Source organism: Lampetra planeri, chromosome 10 (genome assembly GCF_965212315.1).
Source record: "Lampetra planeri chromosome 10, kcLamPlan1.2.h2, whole genome shotgun sequence".
In the NCBI taxonomy this organism is placed as follows: domain Eukaryota; kingdom Metazoa; phylum Chordata; class Hyperoartia; order Petromyzontiformes; family Petromyzontidae; genus Lampetra; species Lampetra planeri.
Genome location: NC_136116.1, coordinates 14,313,416 through 14,334,247, shown reverse-complemented (window position 1 = coordinate 14,334,247; position 20,832 = coordinate 14,313,416). Strand labels below are relative to the sequence as shown.

Below are 20,832 nucleotides of genomic sequence, written 5' to 3'. Positions count from 1 at the left end.
CAAGCTGCAGCTGGTTATCCAGGGGGCTCCCCTTGGCTCGTCACACATGAGAGGCCTTCGGCCCTAAGCGTCCACGTGCGGACACCGTCACAGGTTGTGGCGACACGCAGCCCTGATCTTTGCTCAGTGTGAGTGATTAAGAGAGAGCAGACCCTGGATACTGGCTCGCCCAAGAGTTCTTGACGTGTCATTCACTTCCACACACCGCCCATGGTTTGTGCCATCAACAAACACCACCCTGATGCTGTTGTGGAGCTGAGGGTTAAGGGTTTTGAGGGCGCCCTCTTTCAAGAGGACGTTATATGTGACTCTTGCAAATCCTCGATCATAATTCTACTCCTTTGTCGGTTAATATCCATGGCTGGGACATTGGGTTTTGGCATACCATCTGTGACCAAACAGGAAAATAATTTGAATGTCATAAGTGCGATGTTTAAACAGCTGTTTCGATATTTCTACTGATAATCAAAGTGCTAGAGGTAGAGTGTGAGGAGGTATTTTAATTGTGACTTAATCTTGCAGCATGCTCAAGGTTGTCATCTAACGGTTTTTTTTATTGTCGCCTGATAGAATAGCCAGTGCTATGTTTATTGCAATTATTTTAGAAGAAACGTGTTGTTTTTCTCCTGAAATATTAGTACCAATGCCATGGCTTATTCTTGCTTTCATTAATGGATATTTTGTTAATATGTTTTGAAAAGTTCAATGATTTAATATATTGTATATGTAGATAATAGAGTCAATGGCCCTTTTTGAAATTGTATAAAGATGTTCTCTTCAATCGACTTTGAAAAAATGCCCTACCCAACAGTTTTCATTAAATTCCTGTGTCTTCAGGGATTAGTCTCAGCAAAGCACAAAAAAGCATTTCATGATATTAAAATATCACAAGTGGCATGCTCTTAAGAGCATTTTACTATGCCCATTACTGCTGTTGGTCCTGTGCTGGGGTTGAAAAATCGAACACAACCATAATTGACCTCCGTCCCACAAAGTGGCACGCTCCAGGTGATACTGACTACTCACACTGGAAGGACGATGGGGCTGATTCAGAGGTCGCAAACGGGTTTTGATTCCTTACCCGTACCCGGTCGCACCAGGGTTGCAATTGGGTACCCGTACCCGGCCGGGTACGGGTAGCCGAGGGTACGGGTATCGGGTACCCGATTGCGACCTCTGGGCTGATTAGAACGTGACTCAAAGTCCAGCTCATACATTTTACTAATGGAGGCTCACCGCCCTTCCAACTGAACTGACGTGGCTTATTGTCGTTAATAATAATAGATAAGGAAAAATCTTAACACGTAGGCTTTCGCGACCAATGTCATCCATAATACAGTTTTTTTTGGGTTAGATCGGGGAAATGTATAAATATGTCGTTAAAACCCGCCACCACACAACACAGCCAACTAGTAAGGGTTGCCACGTAAAGAGAACGTGGCCAATTCGTCACTAGTACAGCACACTGGTGTGTTGGAGAGCCAAACCACAACATTTACAATCTGGGTACGACGTTTCGCCAGTAATTACAACCAGCTTCATCAGGTGACAGCCAGATTTGTGGAGAAGTCCAGAGCGCAGAAGTGTGGTCACCACATCTACGGCTCTATATAAGGAACGAATCTGGCTGTTGCCTGATGAAGCTAGTTGTAATTACTGGCGAAACGTCGTACTCAGATTGTAAATGTTGGGGCTTGGCTTTCCATGTTGGTGCGCATTGAGGTCTTCTGCATTTCCAGTGTGTAGCCTTTTGTCGGGGAAATCGCTGCTGATGTGGGGTTTACCCCACCGCCTGGCTTGTGACCGCCGCGAGGCCAACCGTGTTTGCTGTTGTGCTGTTGTCCTTCCAACACGCAGGTGCAACGGAGCAGGTTCTGTGAACTGCCATCTAATTGGTCAGCACTTGAGGTAGGGCCTTGCAAGTATGCAAACATGTGCTGACTGATTTTGCTCCACGTGTACGCTGTTGTTGCTGCCCCACGCAGAACCCCCCCCCCCACCAGACTCAACACCCCCGATGGGCAAAATGGGGACAGATTCATTGTTGTTGCCCCTGCAATGATCTACGACTGGCAGGAGCCATCTGCTGTTATTAGTGCAGTCGATGGAAAGCCCTTATGGTAACCTAGTCGTCTGCGAAGTCATCCTTCTTGATGGATGTTTCGTAATTAAATATTTTGCAGCGCCGATGAATGAGCAACTGTGCGTGTGATCCAAGGCACAAGTGTTATTCCGCGTCACTCGTGCACACATTACATGTTGACATGTCTCTGTACATATACTTGAGCATGTAATTTGGACTTATTAATTTATATTACATTATAAGTATCATGTTTCACATGTCCGTAAATTAAAAAAGCGAGTGACATTAAATTGACTGCTTTTTTTTTACCTGTGTTAAGTCCAGTGTTTAAACACGTTCAGACTGAAACTGAAAAATAACTCCCAAGTACAGCAAGTACTACAGTACTGTATTGCACGAACTCCTATGTGGTGGGAAAAAAAGACAAGAATCTTATACAAAATCTGAACCTTCAACGGAAGCCGGTCATGATGCTTGATAAATGCCGTGGGGTGAACCCGCCGTTTTTCTTGTTGACTTTGTTTTTGCTGTCCTCAAACACACAAGCACATAGCAGAGCACCACCCTGCCAAGCTCCAACACAAATTACTTTATAGGCCAAGCATTCCTGGAGATGATGCAGGCGCTTCCTCTGCTGCTCGTGTGATCTCCCCGTGCTCTCCAAATGTTAAAATTCATATTAAAAAATACAGCCATGCAGCGCCGCTAAATGTTGACAAGGTGTGTGGAGAAGCGCTGACATTTATTCATGCGTTCTGCTTGAAACTCCTACAAAGGGCTCTTTCGTGCCCTTCCCTTTGTGACCCTTTAACCTACAGCTCCACGGTGTGGGAAGACTCGGCGATGTCATTATTGAGTTCTTTAAAGAAGCTGTGGAATAATATTAGTTTGAGCATTGATGTCGCCATGATGCAGTATATGTAGAAATGATGATAAGCTCTATACATTATCGGAAACATCTATCGTTCTCCTGACATCATTTACAAAGCAGATTGTCACAACTCCTTCTTGAACATTAATCACATGTCATCAATAATGTCAAATTTTATCTATCAGCAATCTATCATTGTCAAGCCCTATTGTCCATTGTAAACCTCTGCCAACAATTAAAAGTGCATAAAGCATTCTCCCGAAATTTCCCTGCATTTTTCTGCAAATGAGATTTGTATTATCGGCATCTTAGCAACGACATAAATATATTGTGTACACATGTACAAGCAAAGTCGCATGTCAAAATATCGACTCGCTTGGATGCAAGTTTACATGCCCCTAACAAAGCAATTGACAGCACTCTTCACAACATTCGTAATGAACGAGTGATTTTCATTGTGTTTTAACCATCGTACATAACCTTATAGTAGGATTTAACATCACAAGTCTACATTTTCCATTGTATCTGTATTGGTGCTCACGAACAGAACTTGTCCCTGCTGTATGATGTGTGCACACGTGTTTTTACGTGTGCACACGTGTTTTTACGTGTGCACGTGTTGTGTGTGTAAGTCATCTGTATGAACGAGACTATCTGTCTCAACACACACGTCTCCAAAGGGAGCGTGGGATTGAAAAGGATGATGCCAGTGTGGCTGTTTCCCCCCACCATCTCTTATGTCTCTGGCCACAACCACTGATCATTTTCCATCAGCAGTCCTCGTGACTTATGTATCGACATTCAGCATCAGCATATGGTGTTATTGAGAGGAGTATATTGGAACATGAGCCCAGGATGTGTGTGTGTGTGTGAAAGCATAAATAAGTGGCTCGTGCATTTTCCAGAGTGCACCTTCAAGACATCGTGGTATCTGCAGCGATCCCATTTTTAAAGAAAGCCCCGTGGACAATGTCCAAGCACAGCTGGCAGTTGATGCCCGATTTGCCCTTCTTTAGTAGTGATCCTAGAGTGAGTGATGTCCGTCACATTAGCGCTATGCAAGCACATCTGGATATGGCAGCTTTGTCATGTTTTTTTTTTACATTCATACATCGGTATCGAGTGCATTTTATCTGACCCGTACATGTTTGCATGTGCATCGCAGTTCCTGCCTCATTGTCATAATATACTGAATAATAATGTGTCATTTATTTCTCCATGAAATTCCTCACTGAAACTCGACTGTGGTTTTTATTTATTGAGGGACCTACATTGAGATGAAAACTGTTTAAAACTATTTGTTTTTATTTTACGAAGAAAGACCCACAGTTACGTAGCTTTTTTCCCAGAAGCGAACAGTTTGCCACACCCAGCACGTATCCGGTACCCCTTAGCTAATGTTTTTAGGGCACTGGTTTCATTTTTAGTTTTGGCGATCCGTGGAAATCTCCACCACTAATGCATGTATGGTATACGGTCACATATAATATGTCAGAATCAGTGACTAGCGGAGCAGTGTGTGTTTGTACACGATATTGTTTTTTTTGCTGAGAAAACGTATAGGAAAAACGATGGCCAGTAGCATATATGTTAAACTTAATGTCGCTTGTGTGCAGAAAGACAGCATAATGGCATTCACTGGGAATGTAATGATGGATCATCTTTGTTTGTTGGATGAATTGTCTCAATTCAGGCTCATTATTCAATGAAACATCACTTTTACCTTGTGGTGAACCTATCACCTAGTGGCTGCAGGGGTTGTAGGAATGGAACATAATCAATATCCACGTGCACAATTCGATGCATGTATTGTGAGAATAAAAATATATTTCAGTCAAAGTAATGCATCGTTACAGCCCTAATGTGTATATTAGCTAACTTTGCTGTATCATGATTCGGATACATCTAGTTAATTCCTTACGTTGTACCACGATTTTCATAAAAGAGCTATTCAGCGGATATGGAAATGTGTTATTTTGAATACTGTTATAGATTAACATGTTATAGATGAACATGTTATATAAGAACATGGACTGTTTAGGTTATGACCAGTGTTTCACTAGACTTTAAATCTTATTAGCTGCAGATAGTAATGTGTGTCTGTGTGTGCATTTATCTGCCAGCGCAGCTTTAAACTCAGATGGAAAAATTAGAGCTTAACTGCAGGTGACTTTAAAATGAAAGAAACCCATTTAACGCTACCCTGCATCCCTGCAATGCATGGGTTATTTCCTCAGAACAGGAAATGTACTTTTCAAGTGACTTTTCTATGGTTGTCTAAAAGCATCTCATCTATGGTGACTGTGAGAGCAACCAGAGAAAACTAATGAAGGCTCTATGATTAAATTATCTTTCTTTCCAGTATTCTTTCTCTTGCTTGATAAAGGCTGGTCCCAACTGAGAGTCATCCTCTATGCATAACGCCATACTGTCCTTTAATACTCAGGCTTAAGATACATTTGAATACGGTCCTTTATCATGAAAGTAAAAATGTTTTAAGCATTCAGAGCTCCCGCTCGTGGAGGCCCTTCCTTCTGCCAGTGATGCCACGAGGAAGCAATTGCAGGCGGCACCTTTGCCGTTATTTACGCTACAAATCCTTTTAACTTGAAGAAATGGGACCCTTTTAACGCAAGTTCAAGTTCATTTATTAGGTATAGCCCTGTGAGCCATACGGCTCTTGAATCGGGTGCAACCGCAACAAACAAAAAACAAAAACATGAACAAGAAAACATCTTAAAGTTACTATGTGACTATGTGCAAACAGAAAATTCAAGAAAAGACAGCAAAATATTGCAGAAAAAGCACCGTACACCAATGCTGTGTGCAAAAATCCCAGTGGGATGCAAGTCAAACAACAATAACCACAGGACAACTTAGATTAAGGCCATCAGTCTAACTTCGTTCTACAACAAACAAACATGGCCAAAACAAAAAACTTTTCGAAATCACCAAAAGAACGCAAAATGAGTCATTGCAAACGCTGTAACCGTGCTTTTAGAAAGTACGGGAGAAGGACAACATACGAAACTAAACACAAAAAGTAGCTCCATTGGTGTTCTAATGTCGGAAGAGCATTCCAGACGGCCGCAGAAGCGCATCTAAAACCGCATGATGCAGTGACCGCCTTTGTTCGATGGTTCACCAAAAGCCGCTGCGAAGATTATCAAAGTTGGAATGACGGTTTGTGCTTTACCCTTTATTAGTGTGTTCATAAACGGTAAATCCATTGAGTTGCACCTTCTGGATATCTAACTTCAATGTAGTGGGCCAAAAACCACGTGCTATTCCGATGCATTCACTTATAATTAAAGGTGACCCACAGGATTATGCTCCTTTTTATGGCTATTTAAACTTGCACTTTGCACTGGAGAATAATCTAAGCTTATCTCGTAACATATACGGAATACGACATTCAGTCTTTCGTGCAATTGTCTTTTAGTTTAAACCATCGGAGGAAAATAAAAATTTCGGTCACACAGCCATTTTAATTTCTCTCTTAGTTTCACCTCAACAGCCATAGGCCACGCTCCACAATTTTCGTAACAAATTACATCTAAACCACATCATATTTTTAACCGTCAACAGTTGCAGTTTCACCTGAACCCATCGAATTGATTGTCAGTTGTAAAACAATGTGGCCTTAAATAATTAAGTGCATGTTTTTGCCCTGAACAATCCATTGCAGACACACGCGTTCCCACTGTAGCTGTGATTGTTATCATGACAGCATTGCAATTGTAATCTGTAATGACAGTATTCCATGAGTAAATTTATGCCCAGCTGTATCAGTGTGCCCAGTGAATACGGCTGAGTTGCCCTGGCAGGGATTTTAAAAAAGACTTGCCACACTCCACAGCGTTAGATGGAACCAGTGACCTCTGGGTTGCAAATCAAGCGCCCTGAACCATTACCGCCCGTAAATTGTAATTGCAGTTGTATTGCCGTAGTTAAAGGGATATCGTAATTGTGTGGTTAGTTAATTGCTGTAGTAGCGTGAGAGTACGAATACTTACTCTTTGGTTCTTTCGGTAAAGTCACGTAGGTATAAAATACAATAAATCACGACGTTTCGGGCGCAACACAAGCGTCCATCAACAGGTGGGAAAGCATGGTTTTATACCTACGTGACTCTACCGAAAGAACCAAAGAGGAAGTATTCGTACAGACACGAAAACTTCAACTCAAGATAGTACGAATACTGTCACAGTTAGTAATAAATATTGTAATGTAAAGAAAATAAATACCTTCATAACCAGGGTACTTCAGGAACTGTGTATCGCTGCAAGTTTCTGAAGTGACAATAGGCTTCGTTTACGATTCTTCAGATTGAGTGCAATGCCAAACACTAGCAACATTCAAAGCTAAAGCAACTTTTCGAAGATCAAAAATGCAACGGGAGAGACGTCCCGAGCGAGCCGTCCTTCACAGCCGCCTTGTAGTTGCATCAAGCAGAGAAGAGTTCGTGTCCGCGGTGCATAGCGGTAGCAACAAACGAAACGAATACTAGGTGGCTTTCCAAGCTCCGTGGATTGAGTCGCGTAACGCGAGATTAAAACGACCGCAGGAATCTGGTGGTTTCAAAGTGGAGGTGTTTGAGCGGAGAGAGTATGAAAGAGGTTCCATGTTGCAGTGGACCGCTGCTCGCAGAGTGCGTGAGAAAGCAGTCAAGCCAAGCAACGCAGGCCGTCCTAGAAATTGGAGGTCGACTCAAGGCCACAGTGTGAATAACAATTTTCCTATACCAGTCGATTGCCTCCACGACATCATTTTATATAAACGACTGCTGTGGAAGTGAGGCCCCTAATTAATTTGTGCTGCCAATTTGTGAACAAGCTGATTTGGAACAGATACCGATGCTTTTGAGATACCAATCTTGTCAAAATTATGACACCTACACTTTTACAAATTTTGCATAAAAACAGTAAACAAATCGCCATGAACAGATATCAAAATAATGATAAAAAGGAATGCTATTTGCAATCTCATGTACATTTATTTACTTTAAACGTGGCTTCATGTTATAATTTAAGTGACCCGAAAATGGCATATTTACAGAGAGATTTAAGTTGCGCGTTTTCAAGCGATAATGAATATAATGTTGTTTTTCTTCTTTCTTTAAAGCGACGTTTTGAATCTCACGATGGCCTTCATCTCACGTGGTACCCAATTCATGATCCTTCACCAGCGTCATCTTTAGCCGTGGTCAATCCGCTGCTGGATGGAAGCCTCACCAGGCCACTGCTAACTCTTCCAACGATGCAAACATCCACCCAGCACCTTGCAGATGAGCTGATGGCCATCGCCGTTACATCTCCCAAGTAGAACTCTCAGACGTGTCCCATGCCTTGGCTGTCATTCCAACACTATGTTTCACCATCAGACATTATTTCTTCTACCAACTTGTTTATTGCCCATGTCCTCTAATTTTTCTTCACAGTTTGAATTAGTTTGTCTCTAAACCACGTGCCCTACTTTGTGTTTATGTAATTGCAAGAAGGCATGTCTCTATGCAGCATTTTCTTTATTAACCATCTTTCTGACCAGTATGGTCTTCAGTGGGACATGTGTGTAATAAGTATGGAGCAAGAGGATACTGGAAATCAGTGTAGCAGAATCTGCACTAAAGCATTGCAATAACATCTATAAATGCGGAAATATTCTCAATAATGTTACTGAACGCATTGCGGTTATTAGAAATGTCTGAAATGGTGATGATTTTCATACATAATGTGTGAAAAGTGGCTGCCGGTTGATTCATGCACATGATCGAATCACTCAGTTTTTAATGTGTTTACAATTATCAGTTACATATTTCCCTTTGCCATTTGATTGCAATGATTTAATTACACGAAGCCCATGGAGTAATGGTGATGCATCTGTAGAGCGTGATCTTATTACATCTCTGAAGCGAGACAGGATTTGGTCTACTTAACTCTTGGATAAGTGACCAACATGTAAAAATTATTCGGGTTGCTTGAATAACGTTTTTTAAAAAATTGAGGTGTGTAAATACCACATGAATTTAGTGTGCAGAGTGGCTATGTTACTGGTGAGAGTTGAAAATCATCTGAACAGACACAATAGAAGAGGAGGATGCTAAATATGTAATGATAGGAGAGGGTAATTGGCCGTCCATAAATGACGTCATGCACCTAGGGGGGGAGTCAGACATTTGTGACGTCATATTTGGGGGGGGGGGGGTCAAAAATCGTCCAAAATCGCGTGACCTCATTTATGGGCGGCCCCTAAGAGAGGCAAACTTGTAAGTTGTAAACATAACAGGACAAGACCGATGTGTGTAATGAGGAAGGAAGAGTGTGCGGCGATGATCGTGGCGGAGCACCAAACTGTGTGTAACGAGCACCTCAAGGTTGCTGGCCAAGGGGGAAGATCTAAATCCAGACTGGGGGATGTTGTAGGAGGAGGCATTACAGATCAATTGTTTAGCTCTTGTGGAAGCTGGCAGAAGGAAAGGAACCATCGCAAGGTGTGGTGGTGGTGGTGGTGGCGTCACCAACACCACCGGTGATGAAGACCTATTCATGGTCGTCTCGAGCCTTGCAGAAGGCAATTCATTCTCTTCTGGGACAAAGGTGAACTCATTCTTCAAAATTGTGAATTTTTGTGGGACTTGTCAACCTTTTTATCTACTGAAAGTGTTGCATCCTCCCCAGAGTCATCGCTGATACCTTTGGCATAGTTGCCAAAGCAGTAACACATTGATGCTTTGACTGTTGTTTGTCCCTGCATCAGTGGGGTAGGGGTGAACTACACGCAGTGCCGGATTATCCCAGTAGCACAAGTAGCTACATATGTAGTAGCTGCTACATATATAGTAACTACACATGTAGTAGCTGCTACATATGCTACATATGTAGCTATGGGCCCCGCACTTTCAAGGGCCCCGCACTAAATGCTTTCAAGCTATCAATTCCGGTTCAGTGATTCTGCACTTACTCTATTACTATAGTACTATATCACCTTCAACTTTTATGAACAACTGGCTGTTTAAGGTTAGCGATTTGTGGTATTATCTGGCTGTATAGCAAATGGAAAATACAATTACTTTACTATGCAAGTAAAACAATTTGTGTTTAAATATTTACGTGCTTTTTAATTACTTAGGGCCCCTTTATAACATATGCTACGAGCTTAATCCGGCACTGATTTCAAGGAGTTTAAAATGACGCTTTTACACCAATGGGGAAACCTACACTTCTCTAATGGATCACTTCTTATGAATGAATTAGCCTGGCCACCCCCTCAGTGCCCCCCTGAAGGATGCTGCACATTTGCGGGGGTTTTGGAGACCCTCCGTTTGGAACCCCCAATGTGGGAGGTGTAAAACAAGTTTTGTCGTCATATTGAGTCAACATCCCACTGCCTCTGTAGGCATTGAGATGTTTTCGTGCTATTTTGGGATGAGGGTGGAAGAGATAACCCTTCTGCCTCCAGTTAAAATCCCATCTACAGGCTATAAAACAACTGAGCTCTAAAGAAGAAAAAAAAATCGCCTCCCTGCATGATTCTTGCAATGCGTGGTACATTGGTAAAAGATGGGAGTGCTTCTCGATCGATCTTTCTGGAACAGTTCGTTTTAATTTCTTGCAAGCAAAAACACAGTTTCAACGAGGGACATTCTGGGACATTGTGCTCATGAACAATTAACTTTGACACGATGCCGGTGAAGGTTATCAAGATGAAATAAACAGAAGCCAGTGAGTTTACAATGCATAATTTAATTAGTCATTACGCAGAAAATAATGCGGTTTTGTCTATTGGTTATTCCAGTTCGCTCATTATGAATGCTGATTTAGTTCTGCTTTATCTCTTAACATTGCTTTGAGGTGTGTGGCTGTGTGCTTTTGGAACTTGCTGAGCAGACTCCCAGTGGTATGCCACTCCATGGACCGTATATGAATTTGTTTTGTTGATGTTTATCAAAGGGCTCGCCGTGCACTTCCCATTGAAAAGGTAAACATCGAGTCACTGATTGCACTGGATCAGTCCACGTGATCAGATACGATGGAACGCTGCACGGGGATGATTCAAACATATTTGGGTTTAGTGATATGAATTAGTTATGATTGCCGGTTGTATTTTAATTGGAAATTTTCCATTTCATTAGCTGATTATATTTCACAATTATAATTCGCCTAGTGAAACGCTCATTGCGTCAATCAGTCGTACGTTTATTTCCAATCAGATTGTATGAATTGCTGATGGAATTGGCCTAAAAAATCACGAAGAACATGCACATGGTTTACGTATTTTAGTTAAAATATTACACTTGCTAAAGTAATGTCCTGTTGTAGTTATCAGTTTTATTGTCATCGCAGTGTTTTACATAAATATTGAAGCAGCATTGCCTTATCTTAAGAAATAGTTTTGCGTACACACCTCTGCCACTTTAAACAATGCACATGCAAGCGTAATGTGATTCTTATCTGGGGATATAGCAAACATTTAAACATATTAATACAGAACTGAACAGTATTTTCATACATAAAACACCACGTTAGAAAATCAAACGATGCAACGAGGCGTAATATTTCCATGCGCACCTGAGGGCAGGGTGAAATTCCACGTTCCTATGGCAATTAATAATCTTCAGTCTCCGTATAAGTTTTGTATATTTAGTTTTCCAAACTATGTTCACCCATGCAATATGACTGACTGCAATCGTTACGAACAGAGAGCTCTGAAGTTCTCAAAGTGACAAATGAGGCCCATATCATGTATCACCCAAAAGCCTAACAATTATCTTCGAGTAGCGCATGGCATGTATTATTTCCACACGTTTGGGCTGCATCGGGAAAGATGTTATCTTGTAAAAAAAAATGGCAAGCCCTAGAGAGCCTACGGCTTCCCGATAAGCACGTGACTCTCGCATGCATCGTCTCCTTTACAAATTGTACATCCATTTCTTCGGCAGTGTCAATGATCAGTCGAACACATGCTGGCTGTAGATGTCCTCTGTAGAATGGCAGTGACCGTTTTGAAACTTAAAACGTCTACAGTGCGTATTTTTTTGGCATATGTTAACTGGAGATTGTGTTTCTCCTTCAATTCAAAGTGTTTCCTTGCTCATGCAAGTGTGGGATGGTGATTATTTCCATTCTTTCGGGGTTTGTCTCTCCATCGGACAATGACTGTTGACTTCCCACAAATTGGTGTGGATTTTATCGACCCCGAATGGATGATGAGCTGAGTTGTTTCCAGCCTACTTGCATTCGCACTGGCAATATTCAAAGTGTAAAACAATCAATCTGCCACACCGCTACCTTGCTAGATGATAACAACATTACTACTGGTATTACCATAAGTATTGCATCGTTGTTGCTTCAATTAACTTGCACAATAATACGTTCCTACTATTTTGATGTGATTATGCTGAGGCCATAATTCATTTTATTTCTGTACAGTACTGTATATTAAAGGTGCTCTGCGCTGCAGTGTAGTTAATTTAGTATTCCACTGTATTTGAAGAAGTATTCAAATGTTTATTGAAATGGACTGTTCATTTAGATACTGCCTGTTTGTTTTGAGACCTCTGACACTTGCTCAATTGAGACAGCATGCGCTGTCGCAAACCAATCGGGTGCTCTGTGCACATCGCTAACGCTGCGTGCAGATAATCAACGTTTCGCAGTCGCATTTTCAACACACGCGCCTTCATACCTGGCGAAGGACAAGGGTCACAGCCCTGCCAACAGCCCTGCCAATGCTTACTCACGACACTGCTGCCAGAGGCGCCTTCACGAGAGGGAGTTGTAGAGAATCCCACCCCTGGAGGGATTTTTCCAACTCCCTTCCCTCTCTCTCTCGCCGGACAGAACGTGCTGCAGTGGGAGTGCCCACACGTGACCTGCCCGATGGGTTAACTGTAGGGCCCATTCATAATGCTTGGGTGGACAGGTGGCAGGCGGTGGATTTGAGAAACGTGGATCGTTGTTTCAAATGTCGAGCCGGGGAATCGAACTGGCAACCGCTGGATTGCATTTTCAGCATGGCAACATTTTATAATGCTTTTGATATGGATTTTATACATGAGCATATGTATAAAATATATCTGTTTAAATGAACAGTAGGAGCGTTTTGTTGACGCCCAGTTAGGCCCACTGGGATGTTTGGCCAAAGATAAAACGGTACTTCAGTGTGTTATTGGTTAATAGTGTAAGACTATTTTTTAGCAAATATCCAACACCTTTAACTGAACATTACTATCATTGCCCTTGTAAAAAAATAATGAATAGGTTTTTCTAAAATTACGATTTAAAATATTAATTATTGGCAATGATTAATCCAGTGCTGAATGAAGACCTCAGGCTTACCACCATCGTTCACAACCCTTCGGTGCAAGTCAACAGTGGTCATGCAATGGAGAGACTGGACCCAGCCACATGAATGTAGCATTCCCATCACAATGGCCACTGACTTTGTTTCTATATATGTGGAGGACATAGGAAACATGTTGAACTAGCGCATACACTATTCATTGCATCCTCGTTATTTTTAGAAACAACCCTTGGACAGGGCATCAATGCATTTCATTTGTTGTCGTCGTATCGTTGCATAATCATAGGACTTTGGAATAAGCCGACCGTTGGGTAGGTCGTTGATGTGACAATTGTAGTGTTCCATTCTCAATGTTATTATCATACTATTCTAAGTGTGTTTTTGTTATAACCAGGCATAATTGAAAATACGGGGACATCAAACTTTTAATAGAATTCCCATTGATGAACGGGCTGAGTCTGTGGTATCTTGATGCCATTCATATGATAATCTTTAAGTTGGAAGCTTTTTTATGGATGAACCGCCAATCAGTTTAAATATCCACCCTCGTTCCATTCGTGGAGTAATAATTTTCATAGACGTTCTCTCAGCGCAGACATGTATTTACTGCCGTTATGCAATCATTATCACAACGATGATGGTACCGTGTATTCGTGACAATGTCCACTGTGGTCTTACTTCTCACAACAGTTTTGCACTCACAACATCTGAAACGACGGCAAAGGATTTCTCAAGTGAGACGAATTCCCCGCACACCAATTGTTGCGAGAGTTAATATGCCGTTCTTTACGTTTAGGTCAGGCACGGGAATAATACAGCGTGGGTATATATAGCTGGTCCGCTGAACCTTTGCTCCTCAACAGATCCGTAAAGCAAAACAAAAAAACCCCACCCCAGTACAGTTCAGTATGTGCAGTGTGTGGGTGTCAATACATAGTGTGCTTGTAAATGCCACCAGTTTTGACGAATGCGGGTGACAAGTGTGTGGATGCACTGCTTATTTTTATCTTCCTTATAAAAGTGTAAGGCACTGCCTGCTATCTCACGGACACTAAAGAGCCCCACGATGTGCGCTGCGAATTATAACTGTACACTTTTCAAGTATTTCACCAATAACTGAAGCAAATACGGGACCCGATCCTTCTCTGTTGGTCGCCTTAAGACAGCAGTGGAAGTGGAATGGCATTCGCATTGCCCGGCCAGTCTCCACACTCGACTAAATACGTTCATTTCTCACAAAGCGCCACTTATTTGATCACCTCCAGAAGGCTGAAGAGCCGAGACAACCCTAGACTGGTAATGGAACTCCACAAACTTTTTGATGGAGCCGGATGCTGGGTCCAGCTGGATTCGATGTTTGATTTAAATGCAAGCTATGCATGTCGGGGGAGCTGGCACCGCTGAGAGAAAGCTTGTGTTTGATCCCAGGTAAGCCATCTGTCATTTAAACTGGGTTCTCAAATGTAGTAAGTTGATCCTCTCAGCCTTGTCACCAATGAATGCACAAATAAACCCCACCGTATTCAAAGATTGCTTCGGTGCTTAAACTGTCTAATTCCAGCTGTGAGAATTAGATATCACTCTGACTGTCATTTGACAAAAAAAAAAACCTCTCGTATGCAGAGTGGGTGGCCCAGTGCTGCCAGAGGTGACTCTCGGAAGCAGCTCTGGGACATCCGCTTCCAAGGGCCGTTCTTGAACACAAAGGGTCGTGCTGCATCGCCAGATACAGTTGGGCACTTCGTCTCAAGACATGATGCAACTTGCTCAATCGGGATAAAACCTGGAAAAAAACCTGGAAAGATGTACAACATGATGCCGTGGGAGAGCGAATGCAAGCAATGTCTCGAGTCAAAACAAGCGCCATGTGCAAGGAACCACACGGACACTCTGCCCCCCCCCCCCCCCCGTCGCCTCCATCCACTTCCCTAGGGGAGGCACACCGGTGCTGGCTGTGATGGTGGTGGGGGGCCTCTTCTCCTGCGTCGTGTTCGTGCTGCTGGTGGTGGTGTGCGTGCGTCGGCGGAACATTGCGCGCAAGCGGGCCATGCGGCGCTACATCGAGAAGGAGGTATGGAGCGACATTGACGGCCGACCGTGCTGATGTGAGTGACGGAGAGCCATGGAGAGAGAGAGAGAGATGGAAGCGTAGCCGTGTGCATGTACGCGAAGGGAAGCTGTCAAGGCTGTCGGAGAGAAAATTACAATTGAGTGAAATCAAAGTTTTTTTTGTTGGCTCAAACGCACGGGCGGCGCAGTGTTCATGTCTGTTGGTGGCCCTCGGGCATTGTCCAAAATTCTGCGCAGTCGTTCTCGAGCTGACGTCAGGGAAAATGAAAACAAGGTGGGGGACCATTCTCGTCAGAGGACAACCGCTGTTGATTTCCCACACATTGGTTCTGACGCCGTTGAACCCAAAGGGATGCTCGGCTGAGACGACTCGCGATAAAGGATTTTAACTCGTGTGGCCGAGTGCTTTTGCCACAGTGGCATGCAGCTGCATTCTGTTAACCGGAATAAAGAAAATAGCGTGTCACTGAAATTACACTTAGAATGCTGAGTGGAAATTTTGATGGAAATTATTTCGAAACATGATCTATTGGGGTGTATGTTACTGTCAGAATCTGAAAGTATAATTGCACTTTATAATGAGTTGAGGAAAGCTGCCATTGAAAACGTGAAATATAATTCGCTGAATTCAATTAAAATACGTGTAAAAATTGGCATACGTACGAGGGTCATGCCTCCATTTGCTTTGCGATATTTACTGAAATTGCACTGACAAAGGTTACAGAGTTATACAAAAGCAACAACGGCACGGTGAAACGTCCTTGTATTAGCAGGATGACACTCATCTAGGAACGTATCAAAATTCCAAAAGAGTTCTGAGAATCAGTGACGCTCTAATGGATAATAAAAAGAAGATGTGATTTTAATGTGAAGTCACCTTGGTGTGAAGGCCAATGCTACAGAAGCACAATCTAGACCTGCTGGGTTCAATGTCCAATCAAGGCAGTGGAAGTTGTCCTAAGTTAGTTTTCCTCCAGTCTAAATAAATATTCTGATTCTGAGTTTTGTTCATCCATCAGTACCATGGTCATGTTGCATACAGACCATCTAATTTTCCAGAAATCCAATGGTAGAGATGACGTTCTGTAAACCCTGGTTTCGACTCCCAAATAAGCAGCATTCTATATAAATAACACAACGATAGTTAGTCACGTATTGGACAATGGTCCTTCTTCATTACTGCATATTTTAAGGCAAAAGTTATTCTCCAAAAGAATGCCCCTTATTCAGAGCTGATAGAAAGCGCCATCGCCTGAGACCTCCCACGTGACTATATTGCTTTGATGAGGCACTGATGATGAAGGATGTAGGTCATTTCAATCACGCTTGTGCAGGACCTTCGGACATTGCAGAGAGCCGCGTTGTTTGTGCTGGCAGCTGGTGGAACCCCTGACTCCGAGTGGCGCCGCCCCGAACCAGGCCCAGCTACGGATCCTCAAGGAGACGGAACTCCGGCGTGGCAAGGTTCTCGGTTCGGGGGCCTTTGGAACTGTGCACAAGGTAAGAGCTTCACTCCAATCTGAGAACACTGATGGTTAAAGTGAAACTCCTGAGATATTATTTAGCGAATGCACCCATATACGCAAGCAAAATAAATGGTAAAATAAATACATGTGTAGCCACAGAGCCACGTGACAGCCTCCTCCTCCTCAAGCACGTGCAGGGGAAGCAGTCTGCTGGGCACACTGTGACGGACTTCACAGCCGGAGAGACGATGGTGCAACCAGGAGACAGTGGGCTGCCATGAAATCGCACGATGCCCCATCGATGTTCGAAAGTGGCACACACCCCTGGTCACACCGGAAGCGGTTCAACCGAAACCACTTATGAGATTAATATTAATAAATCCCTGGTCTAATTTTGTCCAAACTTTTTCTAGGTGTGCTGTTTATGTTTGTTAAGTGAAAAGAAGTGTGTGCTATCCCATAATGCATCCTTAAAACTACTGACAATCATCACTGGGTCAGCCTGTTCATCATTTTAAAGGCAGCCAGAGCCTCACATGGGGCTGATGAAGGCAGGTGGGACTGTGGCAAATATAGCCTGACAAATTGAAAGGTGGTGAGTTCAAATCTTGACCAGAGGTCCACTGAACCCAGCAATTATACAGCATCCCTTCAATCCTTGAATATGAGTATAATGACTAGTTCTTATAGTAGTATATTTTATTCTAATACATTTTTATATAATATTCAAAAAATCACAAGTTAATTTTCAATGGACTGCATCAGCAATGATCCAGGATTATAATACAGTTCTATGTATGTCGAAATTCTTTCTCGCCGTACAAAGCCAACCATTCTAATCGGAGGTGCGGATGATGAAAGTAATTATGGGTTTGTGCAATCAATGGTGGCTATTCCGAGGTCATAAAAAAACAATAGTGGTTGTCGGGCTTTTAAATCGCACGTTGCTGAAAGAAAGAAAAAACTACGGGGTCTCAGCAGTGTTGACTACTGAGAGACGTCACCTTAAAATGATCTCCCCCCGAGGCAGCCAGGATCCTTGTTACATGTTCATTTTTTTCATTTACTCAAAAACACGTGTTACAAAGTTGTCCCTAATTAATTATGGTATATCAATGGGATCTCACATTGGTAAATGTACGGTTTATCATTGATCCGAACTGCGAATGTGAAGATGAATTGTGTTGAGGCTTACCACCGTCTTCAGTGAACCTATCGTGCTCAATCATTCCTGTCATGGATTTTACTTCGACAGATGCCTTACGTCAGTAATGGGATTGGTAATGGTGAGCTGAATTTCCGGAAAAGGGTTTATTGTTCATTCAGCGTTTCAAATGTTGGCGTTCTGCATTGAGAACTTTAAAAAACCGAAATGCTAAATTCGTCTGAAATTGTTCAGTGATCCCCGTGGATAGATAATGTTCTGGTTGATAATCAGAGATGTATCGATTTTTTATTCACCCTCTGCCAACTCGAAGTGGTAAATGTCCACTGACGCTGCTCTGCGTCAAGACAATATTGCCAAACGTACGTCACATGACAAGGTGTGGGATACATCTTGAAGTCATTTCACTTTTGGCCATTTCATTTGCAATAAATATTTCGGTTTCAACTGGTAAGTGAACATGGAAGACAACTTTCATACTCTTCTGTTTTTTTTAACAGCATCTGTACACGTCTAACATTCTCCACCACCAGCCACTAAATCTTTGCATGGATGCTCGGCAGTTAAAACTTTTATTACAGCTTGAGGCATGATCCATTTAAATATTTTATGGCCCGGAGGGCTGGACCCGGGCGAAACTAACTAACCATGAGTGAAGGTCAGGGCATCAGCGGAGGGTGCGGGAGTTTTAAAGAGTTTCACAATTTTCCGCTCCCTTCTGTATTGTGTGCAAGAATGTATTTCAATGTGGACAATGTAGAAATTAAAACAAACTTCATACCTCGCTGCAACAATGTTTGGGCTTATTTCTATGTCAGCTTTTATGTTGTTCACTGTACTGGTCCTAACAGAGAATGCATTGAGTGAGTTAAACACATTGTCCTGCGGAGGGAGCTGGTAGGAAACGTTGGGTTGCTCGGTCAATGGCCAGGGTCAACGGCGGCGTGGTGTATTCCGAAAATATGCCCGACTGTGAGGGCGGGCACAAGCCGGCGTGATTAGGTTAAACGTTGAGCTTTATAAGGGCACCACGGGGTGACCAGCCCCTCCCCACCCAGCCCACCCCCCACCCAGCCCCACCCTCCCTACCCTCCCCACCCAGCCCCTCCCCACCCAGCCCCTCCCCACCCTCCCCTCCCCACCCAGTCCCTCCCTGCACGACGGATGGACACAATAATCCCCTGTGGGCTGGTGTAACCAGGAGGTTCCTACCAGTATAATGCCGTATGTGCTCCACTTGGAGAACAATGACCGGAACACGTGGAGTGATGACTCGTTGTGTGCGAGTGGAGAGCTGTGGCTAAGTGGCTCCTCTTTGCTGCGATCCCAGCGACAGGAGGTTGATTCTCGGCCACACGCTCGTGGTCATCTAAAACCTGCACGGTTCTCCACTAGGTTGGCTCAACCGTAAAGTGATGCCTGGTACGGTGTGAATGTGCCTTTTTATTTTAAAGTATATGTGGGTGTTACCAATATGCTTCCATTAAAGTTACCGGACGGGGTTCAATGCCTTTTAAATGCACACAGCGTGACATTCACATGAAGGAGACAAATTATGCTTTATTTATAACAACACCTCTAGTATATTCACGTTTATTTAGTTTAACCAGGTGAGAACTCTGGAGACGACGAGTCACGTGTGGGAGAGTTGACCTGAACACATGTGGATGCAGCCGTGGTGGAATGGACAACACACTGGACTTGCAAGCCAGAGGTCCATGCTTCGATCTGCCATTGTGCAGATCACCCGGCACTATACATGGGTAGAGCATAGTTCGTCCATCAGAACGTCGCTTGCGGTGGGGTAAAGTGTGAGTACTCTCACTCCTTCCATGGTGTCTGTCCAGTAAGGAAGCTTAGGCCAAAATTGCCCATAGAGCTTCCACTTCAGCCAGCAGTGGTGTGAGCGAGTAATTTCGGGGTGGCACCTTTCCCTTTTTAACCTCTCCTCCCTACGTTGTGCATAGCTGTGTTGAGATGACTTGGTGATTGAAGCAGATGTTCCTCCTCTGCAGGGGATCTGGACCCCGGAGGGAGAAGATGTGAAGATCCCCGTGGCTATCAAGGTGCTGAGAGAAGGGACGTCTTCGAAAGCCAACAAAGAGATATTGGACGTACGTAGTTTTGCTTGCAAAACAAACTTTTTTTTTGTTTTTACACATCCAAGTCATCATCATCAAACATACTTTTGTCATCTCATCTGACTCTTCAATTTACTCCCAAAAAAAACTACTTTCATTGCTCAATATAATTTATAATCGATGTACAATGCACTGTGTTTGTATTTAATACACGATCGATATGGATTACAGTATTAGAGAACTTTAAATGTTTTACCTATTAAAAGAAAAACAATTCTTACTGACACAACAATCAAGCATTGGAATATTTAAATAACGTAATATGTAATCATGATTTGAAGCTTTCGTGACTGCAGGAATACATTCTCTCTGGTTCTTTCGTTAAAGTCACTTAGATAGAAAAAATAATAAAATAAAATAAAACACGACGTTTCGGTCGCAACACAAGCGTCCGTCTTCAGGTGTGAAAAAATTATCTGCTGTTGTGGCTTTATATAGGCACGGGAGCGGGGAGTTTGGCTTTGGGAGTTCACACAGCCAGAACCAACTCCTCGGCAGTGGCGGATCATTGTTTCCACGCTGTGGGCACACGTGACATTGTTTTCTCCGAGACCAAGATGCTCTGCAAACCCTCGGGCCACCTTCAGAGATGTGTTCATGAAGCCGTCCAGATATACAAACACAGACAAAACTTTAATCGAGAAGATGGATTCAGATTGAGCAATCACTGGAAGGATGTGATAAACCACGTCAAGTTTTAACTGCTATGATTTTCACTCACCCACCCGGTTGTC

General features: G+C 43.0%; 1 protein-coding gene across 1 annotated transcript in view; it reads left to right on the top strand.

The window, feature by feature from the left end:
- LOC144721068 (receptor tyrosine-protein kinase erbB-4-like) overlaps window positions 1–20,832 on the top strand; it is a 249,636-nt gene that overhangs the window by 175,614 nt on the left and 53,190 nt on the right. Inside the window, exons 16-19 of the mRNA XM_078598401.1 lie at window positions 1,858–1,908; window positions 15,189–15,327; window positions 16,704–16,826; window positions 19,973–20,071. Coding sequence (XP_078454527.1) covers window positions 1,858–1,908; window positions 15,189–15,327; window positions 16,704–16,826; window positions 19,973–20,071 — 412 coding nt within the window. The remainder of the gene's footprint in view (window positions 1–1,857; window positions 1,909–15,188; window positions 15,328–16,703; window positions 16,827–19,972; window positions 20,072–20,832) is intronic.